Source organism: Natrix helvetica (genome assembly GCF_964273705.1).
Source record: "Natrix helvetica genome assembly, chromosome: 2".
In the NCBI taxonomy this organism is placed as follows: domain Eukaryota; kingdom Metazoa; phylum Chordata; class Lepidosauria; order Squamata; family Natricidae; genus Natrix; species Natrix helvetica.
In genome coordinates, this window is record NC_138552.1 from 123,315,988 (window position 1) to 123,332,761 (window position 16,774).

The following is a 16,774-nucleotide window of genomic DNA, read 5'->3' on the forward strand; positions in this document are numbered from 1 at the left end:
CTTTGTCCTGTCAGCCATAAACTATCACATTGGACTATACTTCTTTTTGAGTAGATAAGACAGAATGGTAGAAGAGAATGATGAGGCAATCCACATCTGGTTTTCTTTTCCTCAAGCTACCATGAAAATATAGCTTTAAAAGCCATTTAAAAAGGTAAAAGTTTCCCTTGTCCAGTCATGTCTGACCCTAGGGAGGTAGTGCTTATCTCTGATTCCTAACTGAATTTTGGCAGGAGAATGATATTGTGTATCATTTATTACATAATGAGATTGAAGTTACTGGACAATATTCTTTTTACATAGGCCTGGAAGCGTAATGGTTGGCTATGAAATAACCTCAGCAAGGCAGATCCCGCTTGAAAATGCACATCCCAAGATAGCTGCTTTTTTAAGTTACCCCTACAACTTAGCATCTTCCACATTTGCAACAGAAATCTTTGGTAATGTTTTTTAATATCTTTTATTAAAATGTGTATTTCTGTTTTGGTGAATACAGTTGCTGTCCTTGGTGGTGAGAAAATATCTTTAGAGTTTTAATATAATTTTACATCCACAGGCCAAGCTATGGTAGTGAAGAATCAAATTTGGAGATTCAGCCTTTACCATGGATTTATGAAAAGCTGGCTATTGATTGGCACTGCTTTGTTTGAAAAGGATGTTTGTATTCTTTAAGCTAAATTATTGTTAATCACCTTGGAAAATCCCACATGCAAAATTATCTCATCTCCTGAACCAGAGCTCCTTTGAACTGATGACATCAATGTTTAAGACAATTAAGATATCCATGCCAATGTCTTAATTGTGCTAGGTAGTTTCAGTAGATTTCCAAAACATGTTCAGAAGAGCACAAAATAATACCAAGAAGTAGCTGATCATTATACAAGCAATACTCTATATTATATGTTAGTTCACCTATGAATATGAATTTTAGAATTCATATTTTGGAAAGTTAATATTTTTTCATGCTGAAACAGTGTGTCTATATGTGTGTGCTATGTGTATAGATGTATATGTATATGTGGATAGCTGGACATTTAGAATGAAAGATTAACTATATATTGAATTATAGGACCACATATTTATTTATTTTTGCTCCCCAAAAGATACTTCGGAGTCCAGGAGAGTATATACGTATATAATATCTATGTGTTATATCTTAAAATAGCTGCAACTTTCCTTAGACTGAACACCAATTATTAAATTGTACATTTCACTAAATTATACATGGTGATAATAAACATTTTGATTTCCACTAGTTTTGAAGAATTCTCTTTATGCCATGCTAGGTAAAGTAAACACCTCTATTTCTCCTGAATACATTTTCGAGGGAGATACAGTAAAAATAACCTGCATGACAGAAGGCACTTCAAGAAAGGTGTCCTGGAGTTATAATGTCATCATGCCTGACAGGCTTACCTTGACAGAAGAGGTTAAAATGGGAAGCAAGATAGCAACCCTGACAATAACAGACATCAAGCTGAACGAAGCAGGTAATTCTGAATTCTAAATAAAAGAGTGCTGGAGCTGTTGTTTGTGTTGCCTGATAATCAGCAGTCAAAGGGTCAGAAACAATTCTTATAAACACCCCTGCCAACATTAGCAGGGTAAGCCATTGTATATAAACAGGGAACAAGCCCCACACTTCCTAGCATTGGTGATATTTCCTAATTAGGGAACAAAATGTCTGCAATCAAAAAATCAAGTCCAGAGAGCGTCAAAAACAGTTCACACCGAGCTACAGATATTCTCTTCTTATAAACAGTACAGTACAAAGGCAGCATCAGACAGAAGATACAGATAGATACAAAAGTTTGTGGTCCTTGCAGTCCATTATTGGAGCCAACAATGTACCTTTTTAAACCAGGATTGTTTGAAAATAATATTCCTCATAGATCTAAAATTTGGGCAAGTATAACCAAACACACTCATTCTATTATGATGGTAAAACAACATGCTATCCCTGTCTCTAGGCACACTTCCTGAAGTGTGGCATAAAATGTTACTGTCCCTTGAACACTGCTTGTCTCCCAACTGTAGCCAGATTGGATCAATGCTGGCAATACCATGGAACCTGCTCTGATGTATTCCCAATAATAATCCTGCTTCAGCAAATTTCCCTCCATCAGTGGTGAGATTAGCAGCAGGTCTTCTGTGCTCAGAGCTTCAGCTAATCTCAAATCAGAATATCAGGCCAAGCTATGTGCTGAATTGAAATCAACAAGCAGGAATTCAGGGCAGTTTGTGTTCTGGTCACCATTCCAGGCATTCCTACCCTCCTCTAGTCATTTCCATTTCCATCAGGATCTCCATTTTTCCTACCAATCATTAGTCAGATTCCATGCCTTCAACAACTCCTCCCTGAATCCCCTTTTTCCTTTCCCAAATATATTTTGCCCTTTTGCAAACTTTGAAGGCTGCTGAGATGTTGATTGTATGGCAGACACATGGCATTGATTGTGTTGTGCTGGCAAAAGTCAGAAAACAGCAGTCTGGAGGAAAAGCAAGGAAAGATGGGTGGAGATGGCCTTGGTAATGATCTGAGGTGTGGCTGAAGATAATTTTATGAGTTTCTGTCCTCAAAAAACAGTGAATGGGCCATCCTTGTGCCAGGGCAAGCAGCACATATGGATGAGCTGATAGGTACCTAATAGTATCAGCTTGTCCTCTCCAGTATATCAAAAGCCTTAGTCAGTCATTCCAGCAAATGTCTCCACTTTGTGGTGGGAGACTGTGGAGGTTTTGTTGGGAAACAGAGTTAACTTTAACATGTGTCCTTTTGTTTATGGAGCCAGCAAAGACCAGAAAGAAAGGTATTACAGGCCATCATGGAGAACTCCCTTCTCAGAGCAGGAGATGTAGAACTTAGACCATTCCCAACAAATAGCTGGGAATCCCTATTTGGGTTTCCAGTGGGGAAAAGCTTACCACTCCTCTGGCCAATTGGCTCCACCTACACTTATTCTTAACAGGTGCTTCCTAATTTTCTCTCAAAAACTTCATTGTAACTTAAGTCTTCAGAATTATTGGTTTGATTTATGGAGCAGTTCTTCAGATAACCTGTAAAGTGCTGACACATTCTCTCTCAACCTTCTCCTGTCCAGTGTCAATAGATTCAATCATAAGAACCACAGCAGTGTAAGGTTACATCAAAATGACAGCAGACACATGATGAAGACATGCGAAATTTGCCCTTACAAATTTGTTTCTCAGTGGTGAATACAAATGTCTAAATCATAGGCTTTGTGTGCTCTGACACTTGTCTGCCCTCTATAGTTGCCTATGGATCCTGTTTTTGTCCAGTTTTCCTCACAGCACTTATTTGATTGATCATTTGGTGGCCTTCTTTGAACCATGCTAATTTTCCTATCTCATTCTTAAGGTGCGGTGCCTGAAATGATGACGGCAAAGTATGTTTTGTCACTGTTACATGATTTTTATTTAATAACTTTTTACCAAAATTACCAAAAATTATCCTGCCAGCCTATATTATTGCTGCACTCTCAAATTTGAACAAGATGGGTGGGAAACTCTCAAGAGCAGATTTAGGATGGAAAACAAATTTCTGTTGCACAACTAGAGGTCTGCTGACTGGTATGATGTTACCTGAACTGGTTATTCTATTAAAGCAAAATAATACTGCATTATACTTTGTCAACTCACCCTTCTGGCTCATGCTCAGTCTGGGACTGATTATTTCTCTGAGATATGTCTTCATGTATTAGAACTGCAACATAGATTTATTTTATTAGAGAACTGTGATAAGTTTGTTGTATTTCAAAAGTGGCTTTTGTGCCTAACAAGTGTGTTATTTTAGGAAACTGTGTTTGCCCGTAACATATTTGTCTTTTTTGCAGATAATTTTGGTTGCAATTTTAAAGACAACTCAGAGAAATTGCCCACAATATACAGAGGTGAAGTTAATGTAGTGGTCTCTCAAATTAAACTTGTGCCATCAGAAAATGTTTCTATTGTCTGTGATGGTTCAGATATAAAAGAACTGAGCTGCTGCACAGATAGAGACATACAACTTTTCTCTTCAAAATGGAGAACCAACGGAGCAATAAATATTTCAGGTATGTAGAAAAACCATCTATACTAAGTGCTGATTATAGCTGATCAGTTTTTTCTTTCCAGCAAACTTTATATAGAAAGTGTAGCTGTCTTGTATTGCTTTGTGGGTCACAGAAAGCTGGACACAAACATGGGCTCAGAATCTGACTTTCATACTTTCCTCCATCAAAGCAAAATCAAGACCTGAACTGAAATTCTGTAACTCTTGCTCCACCATTGCCTAACTTGCACCAGCCTATGTTTTAAGCAAATTCACTGTTTGCTGCCTTCGTAGACCAAAAAGATAATAATATTTGGTCATGGAGAGCTACAATCTCTTGATCTCAGTTGGAAAAGTGGAGCAGAAGGTTATGTGCTTTCCTATTTCTGTTTTCTCTTGTCCTTCACAAAACCCAGAGTTCCGAATTTGCCTGCAAAGGGGAGAATGAAAGTAGTTCACCTGTCAATGGGAAATGTAGCATTCCTTATCAGAAAAATTGAGATTGAAAAATTGAGAGGCTGCCACAAAGAAGAGGGGGGGGGGTCAGTTTATTTTCCAAAGCACCAGAAAGCAGGACAAGAAACAATGGATGGAAACTAATCAAGGGGAGAAGCAGCCTGGAATTAAGGAGAAACCTCCTAGCAGTGATGACAATTAACCAATGGAAGAGCTTGCCTTCAGACATTGTGGGCACTTCATCACTGAAGGTTTTAAGAAGAGATTGGACAGTCACTTGTCTGAAATGGTATAGGATCTCCTGCTAGGGCAGGCAACTGGACTAGAAGACCTCCAAGGTTCCTTCCAGCTCTATTCTGATTCTGATTCTGATTCTGAAATCAAAAAGACCTGAATGGTAGTGGAGATACATTGCATAGAGATTCACACCCCTTCAGGTGTAAATCCCAATATGTATTTTCAGAGGATTGGTCACCTAGGGCAACTAGTTAACCATAAAGTAGTTATGGCTATGAAGAGGGGAAGAAGAGGGGTATATGTGCCATATACTACCTCCTTATGACACCCCCCACCCTTAACACACACAAGGAAATAATAGCTCAAATATCTCCCTGCAAAAGGGTAACCTTTAAAAGAAAATGAGAAGACTAGACACAGGCAAATAATGTTTTCAGTTGATGCACCTGGTCTGTGGAATTGGCTGTACCAGAGTTTCAATTTGTCCTTCTGCAGACTGTTAAAATTGAATCCCTGGGGTTTGAATAATTAATTATAAAGTAGCACACACTAGGATTTACTTGGCTGTCTGGTTTATTTTTACCACTTTTTAAACTCTGGATTGATGGATGTTGCAGACTGCCACAAGGCTCTTTGTAGTGGAGATAAATTATATCAATATGTAAATTTATATTCTTGCGATTGTTGGAGGAGCATGAAAATATTTTCCATATTACTGGCACACCCAAAGTCAATTGCAGTCAAACACACACTTTCATTATCTGTATGTCTGGGGTAGTTCAGTCATAACCCTGTTTCTAGAGCTCCACTTACTTTAGTTCTAGGCCTTCCTGCATGCATCTAATCCAATGCATTCATCAGAGAACCAGTGTGGGGGCAAGAGTTAATGGTGAGAAGCAGGGAAATTTAGTTTCTCCTTCTTCCTCGGGCATTGAAGCTCTCCAGGTTGCTTTGATCCAACAACTCTTTCTCAGTCAGTGTTCCCTCCAATTTCTTATATGCCACGTGTGGAAAATATATATTTTGACTAGTTTTTCCCCAGCCAGGGACATATTTATGTGCCAAAATGCAAATATATGAATAAATTGTAAATACATGCAATAGTGACATGTTAAAATGTTCACACGTTTCTTAGTTAAAATATATACAGTAAAAAGTATAATAATATATCACACACAACCTTCAAGGCATTGTCTCCTAGTGTCTGGCTGCAGAGGCAGGAACAAAGGAAGGAATGAAGGGAGGGAGGGAGGAATGCATCACATGAAAAGCTTTTAGATAGACGCCACTCTTTCTTCCCCTTCTTTCCCTCTTCTTTGGATGTATTCTGACCTTTCTTGAACTTTAATTATTATTAATTTAAAATTTGAAATATTTATAAAGTTAACAATGACCATGAACTTTTATCTGCTCAGAATGCCACACATACTAATTAAACTTTGTTTTGGAGGAAGGAGGCTCCTCGTGTACAGGAGACTCTGAACTCGTGTCAATGTGCCTCCACTTAGACCTGATCTAGAGTTACAATTGTGAGGCTAAAAAAGGATCCCCTGCCTACTGTCCCACAGCTTGGCAACACCAAGCAGCCTTTGCTGCTGCAGTCATGAGGCCACAATTTATTTATTTATTTAATTATTATATTTATATGCTGCCCATCCCACTATCTAAAGCAGCAATGTTTTCGGATGGGTAAATTTGTTACTATTATTTTGGGTAACTTAGGTTGGGTTACTATTATTTTGCATGCATTCAACCTTTTCCTGTTTATGCATGTTCAGTAAAGGGAACACAATTCTCAGCTCAACTCATCTCACAGGTTTTTGTTGGGGGGGGGAAATGGAGGGGTGAGGAATGTGTATACTGCCTTGAGCTTCTGTAAGAAAGGTGGGATATAAATTTAACCATCACAACAATATACACATTCCTCTTTCATTCTTCTTCCAATGCATGCAATGTATAAGTACTATAGGAGGCAGAAACTCAGATACTACATAGCTTTATTTCAAGCATCAGCCTTTCTTCAATCTTTTTCAGATTGATTCCTTTTCTTTGCAGGAAGCACTCATTCAATGAACAACTGTACCATCTACTTGCTACAGGCTAGTGAATCTCAGTGTCCAGTAGATAAGTCTGGCACCAGCACTGATTACACATGTGAGCTAAATACCACCTATGGTGCTCGTGCCAATAAAATACTCAAAGTGACATATTTTCGTGTGGGTAAGCATTTCTTTGTATACTGCACCTGTTTTCTGGCTGTTGTGGATAGATTCAGTAATCATCTGAGAAAGTCTGTACTACTTGATTTAGAATACAGTATTGAAGTTAGCACTTTTGCATAAATGCTTCTAGCTAAGCTGCAGTTTAAGAGATGGACTATAAATGAATGTGGACAAAAAGTTTGTGGCAAGAGACCAGGATCCTAAGAAAGCAAGAAGGGGATTTTTTGCAACACAGTAGAGCAAGACTTTGACCCATGGAAAGCTTGTTCAGTTCCTCCACTGGATTCTAAAAGTTCTTCAAACTTTAACTGCTCATTTTAGACTTTGCTCTTAAATTTTTGATGTATGCATGCTTGCGCATGTGCAGAAGCATACGGGTGGGTGGGTGGGTGGAGCCTCCCGCTGCCGCCACTACCAGTTCGCCTGATCTGAGCCAAACTGGGAGCAACCCACCACTGGCTTGACTCATACAATTCTCCATATAGCCTTTCATCTCACTTCACATTGCTTTTCTGGCCACACATTGTTTGTAAATATGTGTTGTATCCTTTTTGTCCTTCTGATATTATAGAGTGGAGGTGGGGATTCTGCTTTTTTTTAAAGAGATTGAGAGAGAGATGGGGGGGGGGGATTTCCAATTTTTCTGCTATTGAATCTTTGTTAGAGTATGCCTGCCAACTAATGGGCAATCTTCATAGGCTATGGTGAAACATTCTGGACTGCAGATATCAAAAACCACCCACAGCAATTAACAAGATGATGTAAACATATATTTTTGTGCCAGCTGTTTTGAAAATACAAGAAGAAATACTTTATTAAACCATGCTAAGGAACACAGCAAATGATGGAAGCAAAACATTTTAGGACTGAGGATCTAGAATGGTCAATAAAAGATTAGAACATGTATTGTATGGTAGAACTAATGTCTTAATATATGAGAACTAATCTTTGTATTAGGAAGGCAAATCACACAATTCTCCAATAAGTCTCTTTTGTAATGCTGGTCTCATAATGAAATACTAAATAATGTCTCTTTATTTTGTGTTTCACCAGCAAAAATAACCCTTTCTAGTTCAAAGGACATTGTTTCTGAGGGAGATGCTTTCTTTTTAACATGCCAGAGTGATGTGAGCAATTATGACACAGTTGTTTGGAAAATTCAGAATGGCAGGACTATTAAGGAAATAGATAGTATGTGGTACATCACCACGAAGAGCTTCACAGGTGCCACATCTGTGCTGACTGTACCTAGGGCAAACCAGGACTGGACTGGTGAGTCAAAACATGAATCATTTCACTCAGCCATCTCATTCATGAAAAAAATAATTTTATCAATGAAATAATGTGTTCACCAAAGTGCCTTTTCAATCGTTTCTACTCCTTGATTTTAGAGGACTTAAATGATAGTTGCTGCTGCTTTAAACCTGTCTGTTTTTAATTTCTTTAGTATTGCATTTGTTAAACCTGCTGGTTTTATTTTTCTAGGCATCTATACATGCAACTTTTCTCAAAGTTTTTTGAGCAGCTTTGGAAATATAACAATTAAAGTTATTCCTTTGCTGCGGCCTCAAGAGATCATAAGAGATCCCATAGAGACAACCATTTCTTGTCCAGCAACAAGAAGTCTGGAATGTTGTACACGCCAGATGGAAAATTACACTGTTTATTTTTTTTCTCATGATCACAACATGCCCTTACCTATTAGGGCAGGTAAGTAATCATAGGTTGGGTGGAAGTAGAGCTGTTGATGAATAACTAGATAATCATTTCTCTTTGAAAACGTAATGGGGGTTTGGCAAGGTCAAATGCATGCATGAACATCACAGTTTGCTTCTACATCAGTGTTTCTCAACTTTTGCAACTTTGAGATGTATTCAACTCAATTTATGCTGGCTGAGAAATTCTGGGAGTTGACATCCATACATCTTAAAAGTTAGCAAGGGTGAGAAACACTGTCCTAGAGCTTTGTAGCAGGGGTTGAATAATCTGAAATTCAGCACCAGTTCTCTTAGTGATTCCCACATACTTGATTCCCTAATGATGATTAGTATTCAAGGAAAAACCTGTATCAAGTGTCTATGTGAAGGGCTCCTTGGTGCTCTCTGAGCTTGGTTGTTTTCTTACAGATGTTTCATTATCCAAAGTAAGTAACATCATCCATGCTAGCAAACATTCCCATTCCTTACTCGCGCTGATGATGTTACCTACTTTGGGTAACGAAATGTCTGCAAGAAAACAAACAAGCTCAGAGAGTATCCTCATTTCAACCCTGAGCTATAAATATTCTCCATTTTCAGGAGTCTGTTATAGAAGGTAACCGGATGAAAACAGGGCCTAAGCCCCCAGAGTCTCAACTGAAGCTGTCAAGCCTTTTACAAACAGTTAAAAAGTTGTTTTCTCAGAGATTTAACACAAAATGTCTTCACCTAACTACTGTGTTTCCCCGAAAATAAGACAGGGTCTTATTTTCTTTTGATCCACGAAATAAGCACTTGGCCTTATTTTCAGGGAGGTCTTATTATTTTTGAGGTGCAGAAGGAGTGAGTGTGGTCACCTTATGGCTGCTGCTGTGTTGCAATATTTTCAGGGAGGGCTTATTTTGGGGGGAGGGTTTATTTTAGTGTATGTGCTCAAAAGCCCAATTAGGCTTATTATCTGAGGAGGTCTTATTTGGGGGGGGAACAGGGTATATATGAATACATTTATTTTAATAAACCTGACTAATATCTAGGTTAAGAGTGGGAGACTAGCTTCTTACTCTGGATTTTGAAACCTTAACCCCACATTAAATAATTTGTTCCTTTACAGAAAGAAGAAGAAGAAATAATATCAATTGCTACTATTCCATACAAAGTTTCACAGACATACACTGCAATTCCAAAGAACGTACACTCCAGGTGCATTGTATGTTTATGAATCAAATCAATCAAAATGTGACAAGTCCAGCTATGGTCCTACATTTTGTACCAGGTAAGAGAGAATGGCATTGCATAAATCAGTCACTAATGCATGCAAGTCAATATTATTATAATTTAGGATTATCTGCTTTGTGTCTAGTACAAACAAGTTTGCTTGAAAAATAACTGGAGTATGCTAAGAGGTAATTTGTTTGTGCTGGGTCTTTTACATTTTGCATTTTTCTCTGAAGACTCTGCCTTTCACATTGTAGAAAAATGGGGGGGAGATATTTTTTCCATTCCAAAAATATCTTGTTTGATGCTTCCTCACTGGAAAACAGAAATTTTAATGTGAAGACATACTTTCCTTTTCCTTCCAAATTCAAAGCCCTACATAATTGTGTCCTTTAAAAAGCCTTCTTCCTTTAACATCTAAAAATTAGGCTTATTTGGTGAGAGGGGGAAAATCTCCATCATCAATTCTTCACACACTTTCACTGGAATAAACTACAGGATTTTTCAGTTAAAAAGAGTTTCTTTGTAATGTTGTAAAAAGTAGATGTTTTGTTCATATGTGCAATGGAAGAGTTCTTATTCCTGATGAACTGTAGCTAGCTTTATAAAGATGTAAGTAAGACATCTGACTCAGAAAGCAAAATGTAAAACCTTTAACCTTTTAAAAACCTTTTTTCCCCACAGCAAAGAATGTGGTGTGCAATTCCTCAGACATTGGTGTGGGAGCAAATGAAGCACAGATCATAAAGCCTTGCTTAAATTTGCATGGGACAAGTAACTCTGTGAGAGGAAACATCACTTATAGATGTGATCATACTAAATGGACTGTTTATAGAAACAACTGCCTGGCGGGTCCCATCAATGACCTTTTGAATTCTGCTGAGGTAATCATGCTCCTGTCTCCATAGTGAGCCCAGGCCAAGTCAGGGGAATTGAGGTCTATTGAAACAAAGTGCTCTGAGAATAGAGGTCAATGGATGAGGTCTGAGTGAGCTTCCCTTTAATTCTTCAACCTGATTGTTACAACCAAGTGTTTTCTGCCTCATAGGAAGGACTGATTCTCTCTTTTACTGATGTTGTCTAGGAATAACGAGGTCCCAGTAGTTTTGATTAATGGTCAAGAACATAGATTCATTTTTCCATCTCATTCCAAAGTCTTTGAACAGCTGGACAGCACAGGTGGACCTTAGTTTCTGAATGGGACTGAAATTGCCAATGCTAACAACATGGCCGTAAAGTGTCACATTGCATATGCTGCAACATTTTAAGGTTCCTTTGTTAAACAATGTTGTAACTTCGACTGGACACTAAATGAATGGCTGCAGGGACGTGCGGTCAGGGGAGGCAGAGCCTCACCTCTCATCATGAAATAATATATAATATATAATAATAGTATATATTTCCTCCCATCCCTTTTACACGGCTCCCGCTAAGCTCCGGTAAGGAGAAGAGCCTTTGGGGAGCGAAGAGGAGGAGGAGGAGGGAGGAGAGGAGGAGGTGTGCGTGCGGGACGGTGCAAGCTGGGCAACCGGTGGAGGCAGGAGGGTTCTCCGAAGTGCCAATAACCTTCCTCTCTCCGCTGTACTTTGTGCGCTCCTCGCGACTGCAATAGATGTCCAGATGTGGCAGGAGCTGTTGGGCTGGAAGCCCAAACCCCATTAGCCACAAAAGCCACTTCTGGACGTATATTGCAGTCGTGAGGAGTGCACGAAGTCCAGCAGAGGCAGGAAGGTTCTGGTCACTCCCCAGTTGCTTTTGTGGCTTTGTCACCAAGACGAAGTCTGGAAGCGCCGACAACATTTCTGCCTCCGCTGGACTTCGTCTTGATGATGTCACCGCAGCTGCCGGGTGCGGACGGACGGAGGTAGCCAGAGTGGCACTGAGGCAGTCCGGTGGGCAAGTGACCGAGGATCAGGCTGCCTGATCCTCCATTGCTTGCTTGCTCACTGTTTTGTCCACCTGGACCACCTCGGCGCCGCTCTGGCTACCTCCGTCTGGCCGCGCCCAGAAGCTATGGCGATGTCATCAAGACGAAGTGGCTTGGAGGCGAAGTGCTTTTCAGTGCTTTTCTGTGCATCTGACATTTAGGTAGATAGCCGGATGTCCTAAACGCCAGACGCTCAGAAAAGCACTGAAAAGCAGCTGCTGTTGGGGACCGCAGAGCTCGAGCCGGCGGAGCGCGCTCAGGAAGGCAGGGAATGGGATCACGTGTGCTGGAGGCTGAGGCAGCCTCAGCCTTCAGCACACGTGGTCCCATTCCCCGCCTTCCTGATGATGTCACCAGCCTCACCAGCCATAAACCTCACCGCATGTCACTGAATGGCTGTAATTCAAGGACTACCTGTACTTCAACAAACTACATATCAGAGTTCCAAATAGCATCCAAAATTAAATCAGAGTCCAAGGCAAAGTATTGCTCAAAGTTCCAATTTATTAAGAGAGCCATGTTGGCACATCTGTGGAAACACGTATCTGAAAGCTTCCCGGTTTCCCCACCCAGTTAAAAGTTTATGATCTTGCCCCCACCCACCCACAAACCCATCACATGGTCCAATCTTCCACTGCCATACTGGCAGTTCCACCCATCCAGTTCTGGTCAGGTGCAGAGGTGTAGAGAGAAAGGATGACCTTGGATTCTAGAAATGCTACATAGCATTTAACTCCGTACCATCCCCCCTTCCATTTTCCCACAATAGAAACGGCATAGTAGAATAATAGAAAGTGTGGCAGGCCAAAGATCCAAAAGGAATATGGCTGCAGTCCTGACACTACACAGCAAACTACCTGTGTGTGTGTGTGTGTGTGTGTGTGTGTGTAGATATAGATATAAATAAAGATTAGGTATAGATATATGCTGGAATCCTAGATTAGACTATTGTCTGTGTCTGGTTAATCAGGTAAGATCAGCTTTTTCCTTCTGTCTCTCTGTGGAATTATTAAAGTTAAAAAACATAATTCCACTTTCACACTGTCTCACATTGTTTTTTATTTACACAACTTACATAGTTGCCTATCTCTTTAAATGATCCAAATGTCTCAAAACAAGAAAATAGATATTAAAAACAGAAACACCCATCTCTGCAGTTGACAAACCAAACAGTCTCCCAGGTTAACCCTCATCCTAACTCAATATTGGAGGATAGGGATCCCTCAGATTGTAGCCACTAGCCTTTTAGAATTGGGGTGACCATTGAGAAGGCATATCGTATCAGATGACAACATTTAAGGACCTCAAGCATGCCCTTCCTACCTAACCTAGTAAGATAGATATATACCTTCAGGATGAGGTATTCCCACAAATAATCTGCCCCTATGTCATGCAAGGCTTTAGAGATAATAACCAGCACTTTGAATTGCACCCAGAAGCAACTGAGAGTCAGTGAAGCTCACACAGTGCTGGTGAATTTTCAGATGAACTACCAGGCATCCGAAACTATGTGCTGCCGCATTATGGCTCTGTTGCAGGTTCTGGATAGTCCTCAAGGGCAACCCCATGTAGAAAGCATTGCAATAAACAAGTGGGAGGTGACTAAGGCAGAAATGACCATGAGCAGTCCAGGAATGGGTGAAATTGATGGACGATATGAATTTGTGCAAGGGTTTCCCTGGCCCCAGCTGCCACCTGCTCTTCTAGCAGAAGGTCTTTAGCCCAAAAAGGGAAAACAGTAAATTAAGATAGTGTCTTCTTCAAAGTGGAATGTCTCTTCATCCCATTCAGTGGCAACTGGACATTGTTAAGTTGTGAAGAAACTTAAGTGATGTGTCTTCATTGCCATGTCACAAGCAGAGTTCCCAACATTCAGCACTTTTTTTCAAGCAGCCAAAGCTGTTTAGTTTAGCTGATGATCCAGCCATTCCATCTAATTTGTCTTTAACATGTCTTTAATTCTAATTTAGTCTTTGGCCTCCAGTCCAGAGTCTCAGAAGAAGTTGCCCACATTCCTTAAAAAACTGAAAGAAACCACCAAGCAGACACAGGAGGAAATAAACAAGTCTGCTGCAAACCTAAATGCTGTTCTTGAAACCCTGACTTTGGTATCAGCCATACCAGTAGAGGCGAATGAAGAGAATATGGGAGTAAGTAGCAAACGGCTTGGGGGTACTTTACTTGCTATCTACTTGAAGGGAGTTAGTATCAGTATCGAAAGCAGAAAAAGAAACACAATTGCACCCTTTTTTTAACTTGAAAATTCTTAAGCTGTCTACAGAAGGAGCTAATCCTCACTACCTTTTAAACCAACTTTTCCCACCCAGGACTCCTGAACTTCTTTTCAGTATTGCATCCAAAATTTCCCAACTGCCCAGTTGGTCTCTGCCAACACAACTGAAACCCAAGCTGATTTAATATAATTTCTTTTTCTTTTTTTCTGGCCATTTCCTTTTTGGGAGTGCTATTTCTGGTGGTTACGTATGGACACATATACATGAATATAGATATAGTACAGATAGGCCATATAGCACAGATGCCTAAACATGTTTTCTTGGGTGGGTCAAAGCTCCCTGACTAAGACTGACTGATGACAAAGTAAGAGCACTGTATAGGATTTTTGTGCTTATAATTCTTTCTATTTAATGTTCCTTTTTGAAATACTGTAGGGCATTTGAAATTACATTAACTATGACACGATGATAATTTGGGGAGGATCATGTTACATTCATGATGAGTTTGGTGATAACCTGAAAATTAGAGCAAAGTTGCAATTTTGATGGAGAAATGATTAAATATCACTATGTAGACCCTTACTCATAAGATGCCCAGCTGATGCTAGTAGAGGTTAATGACTAATCCTTTGTATAATTCCACACTGTTATAATATACTATCATATCTGAACTTAATAACATATTTCAAGTGTTAGAAGAATTTGAGACTTCAACACTAGGATCTTTGTTTTGGAAGTTGGTAAGTGGATTGAGATACACTGACAGGAAGAGGATTTTCTAATGCAACCTGGTAATTAAAAAGAGTTATTATCCCCCCCCCCCTTGTTTTTTTTGCAGAACTTTGGGTCTACTGTAGAAGCTATTATCACCAGTCCAACAGAAACTTGGAAACATGTACAGAATGGGAGTTCTCAATTACTTGGTTTGGTAGAACAATTTTTAGGATCACTCCAACCAATTAATCAATCTGTTCCTTCAATCATACAGGACAGTCTTCAAATCAAAGGAACTGTACTTGGCAAAAGCAGTCCCTCCATTTATAACAGCAGCTTTGATTTTTTCCAGACTGCAGGCCTCAGGGGAAGTGTGCTTATTGAGGGTGCAAATTTTGATACTGAGAAATCAATCACTATCATCAGTGTGGCTTATTCAACAATTGAACGTATCATTCCACAGTATAGAAAGGAAATAGTAAATAGTTTGGTAATGTCGACAGTAATAAATCCCCAAATAAATGAGGATTTCCAGATCAAAATGGCTTTTGCAAAGCGTGAACAGGCCATGAACAATCCACAATGTGTCTTTTGGAATTTCAGTTTGGCAGAAGGAGGAGACTGGGATAATACGGGCTGTGAAACTAAGGATGACGGGGACAGTGTCATTTGCTCTTGCAATCACACAACTTCCTTTGCCATGCTCATGTCTCCCGATCAGGAAACTTCACTGGATGAACTGACTTATATCACTTACATTGGCCTGAGCCTTTCTATAGTCAGCCTGATGATTTGCCTTGGAATAGAACTGTTTGTGTGGAAATCAGTCACCAAAACAAGAATTGCATACATGCGCCATGTTTGTATTCTGAACATTGCAGTTTCTCTCTTGAGTGCAGATATCTGCTTCATTGTTGTTGCTGCAACACATGACCAAAATTATGCAGTGGAGGGGAATCTTTGCATAGTAGCAACTTATTTCGTTCACTATTTCTACCTCTGTGTCTTCTTTTGGATGCTCGCTTTGGGACTGATGCTCTTCTATCACTTGGTCTTTCTTCTACACAATGCAAGCAAAACCATCATGAAAACCCTTGGCTTCTGCTTGGGATACATCTGTCCTCTAATAATATCAGCCATCACAATAGCCAGCACCCTTCCATATTCCTCTTACACAAGGAAAAAGAGCTGCTTTCTCAACTGGGAGGAAAGCAAAGCCCTCTTGGCCTTAGTGATTCCTGCCATGATCATTGTTGCTATTAATGCTATTGTTACTGTTGTGGTTATAGCAAAAATATCAAGACGTTCAATTGGGGAAAAGTCCATCAATGAAGAAAAGAGTTCTTTGTATCGAATTGCCAAGAGCATTGGTGTACTGACACCACTGTTAGGTCTTACTTGGGGATTTGGACTGGCCACAGTTGTTCCAGGAAGTCCCAAAATATTCCATATGTTATTTACTATTTTCAATGCCTTTCAGGTAAGTGGATTAATAATATCAGCTGTTTGGAATAATTAGATGTCAAAAACATCACTGATATTTTCTTTGGGTATCTCTCTGTGTTATAATACATACTTAATCTAAACTGACGGGTGATTCAAGCAGCTCTTTCCATAACATGCAGTCTAATGATGTCATTGGTATCAGCATCCTATAATGAACCATGGGTTTCTGGAAAATTATATTGTTCTTGAAAATGGCAACACTAATAGTAGTTTTTGCCATCGGTGTTATTGTATTAGTGAGATAGGTGGCATAAAATTTTAATAAATTTAATAAATGAATAAATTGAATGAATGAATGAGTTCAGTTATCTGCTTCTAGAATTTTGGTTTAGCATAGAAATAAGCCAAATTACCTTGTGCAAAATAAATTATCATAATTATCTCTGTGGATTTTAATTGGCATATACTTTGCCAAACTAAACAAATCAGTGAGGGAACTAAATGGTACCCAGAGTGTTTAAAGTTAAATAAACAAATAAAGTAGCATTTCTGATCTCTGAGTCTTGAGAACTGTG

General features: G+C 39.5%; 1 protein-coding gene across 1 annotated transcript in view; it reads left to right on the top strand.

Moving 5' to 3' along the window:
• The window catches only part of ADGRF5 (adhesion G protein-coupled receptor F5), a 35,805-nt gene that overhangs the window by 16,332 nt on the left and 2,699 nt on the right, over nt 1-16,774 (top strand). Inside the window, exons 7-16 of the mRNA XM_081941896.1 lie at nt 304-440; nt 1,287-1,490; nt 3,855-4,073; nt 6,800-6,964; nt 8,020-8,238; nt 8,452-8,676; nt 9,775-9,936; nt 10,563-10,762; nt 13,776-13,955; nt 14,878-16,233. Of these exons, the coding sequence (XP_081798022.1) occupies nt 304-440; nt 1,287-1,490; nt 3,855-4,073; nt 6,800-6,964; nt 8,020-8,238; nt 8,452-8,676; nt 9,775-9,936; nt 10,563-10,762; nt 13,776-13,955; nt 14,878-16,233 (3,067 nt within the window). The remainder of the gene's footprint in view (nt 1-303; nt 441-1,286; nt 1,491-3,854; nt 4,074-6,799; nt 6,965-8,019; nt 8,239-8,451; nt 8,677-9,774; nt 9,937-10,562; nt 10,763-13,775; nt 13,956-14,877; nt 16,234-16,774) is intronic.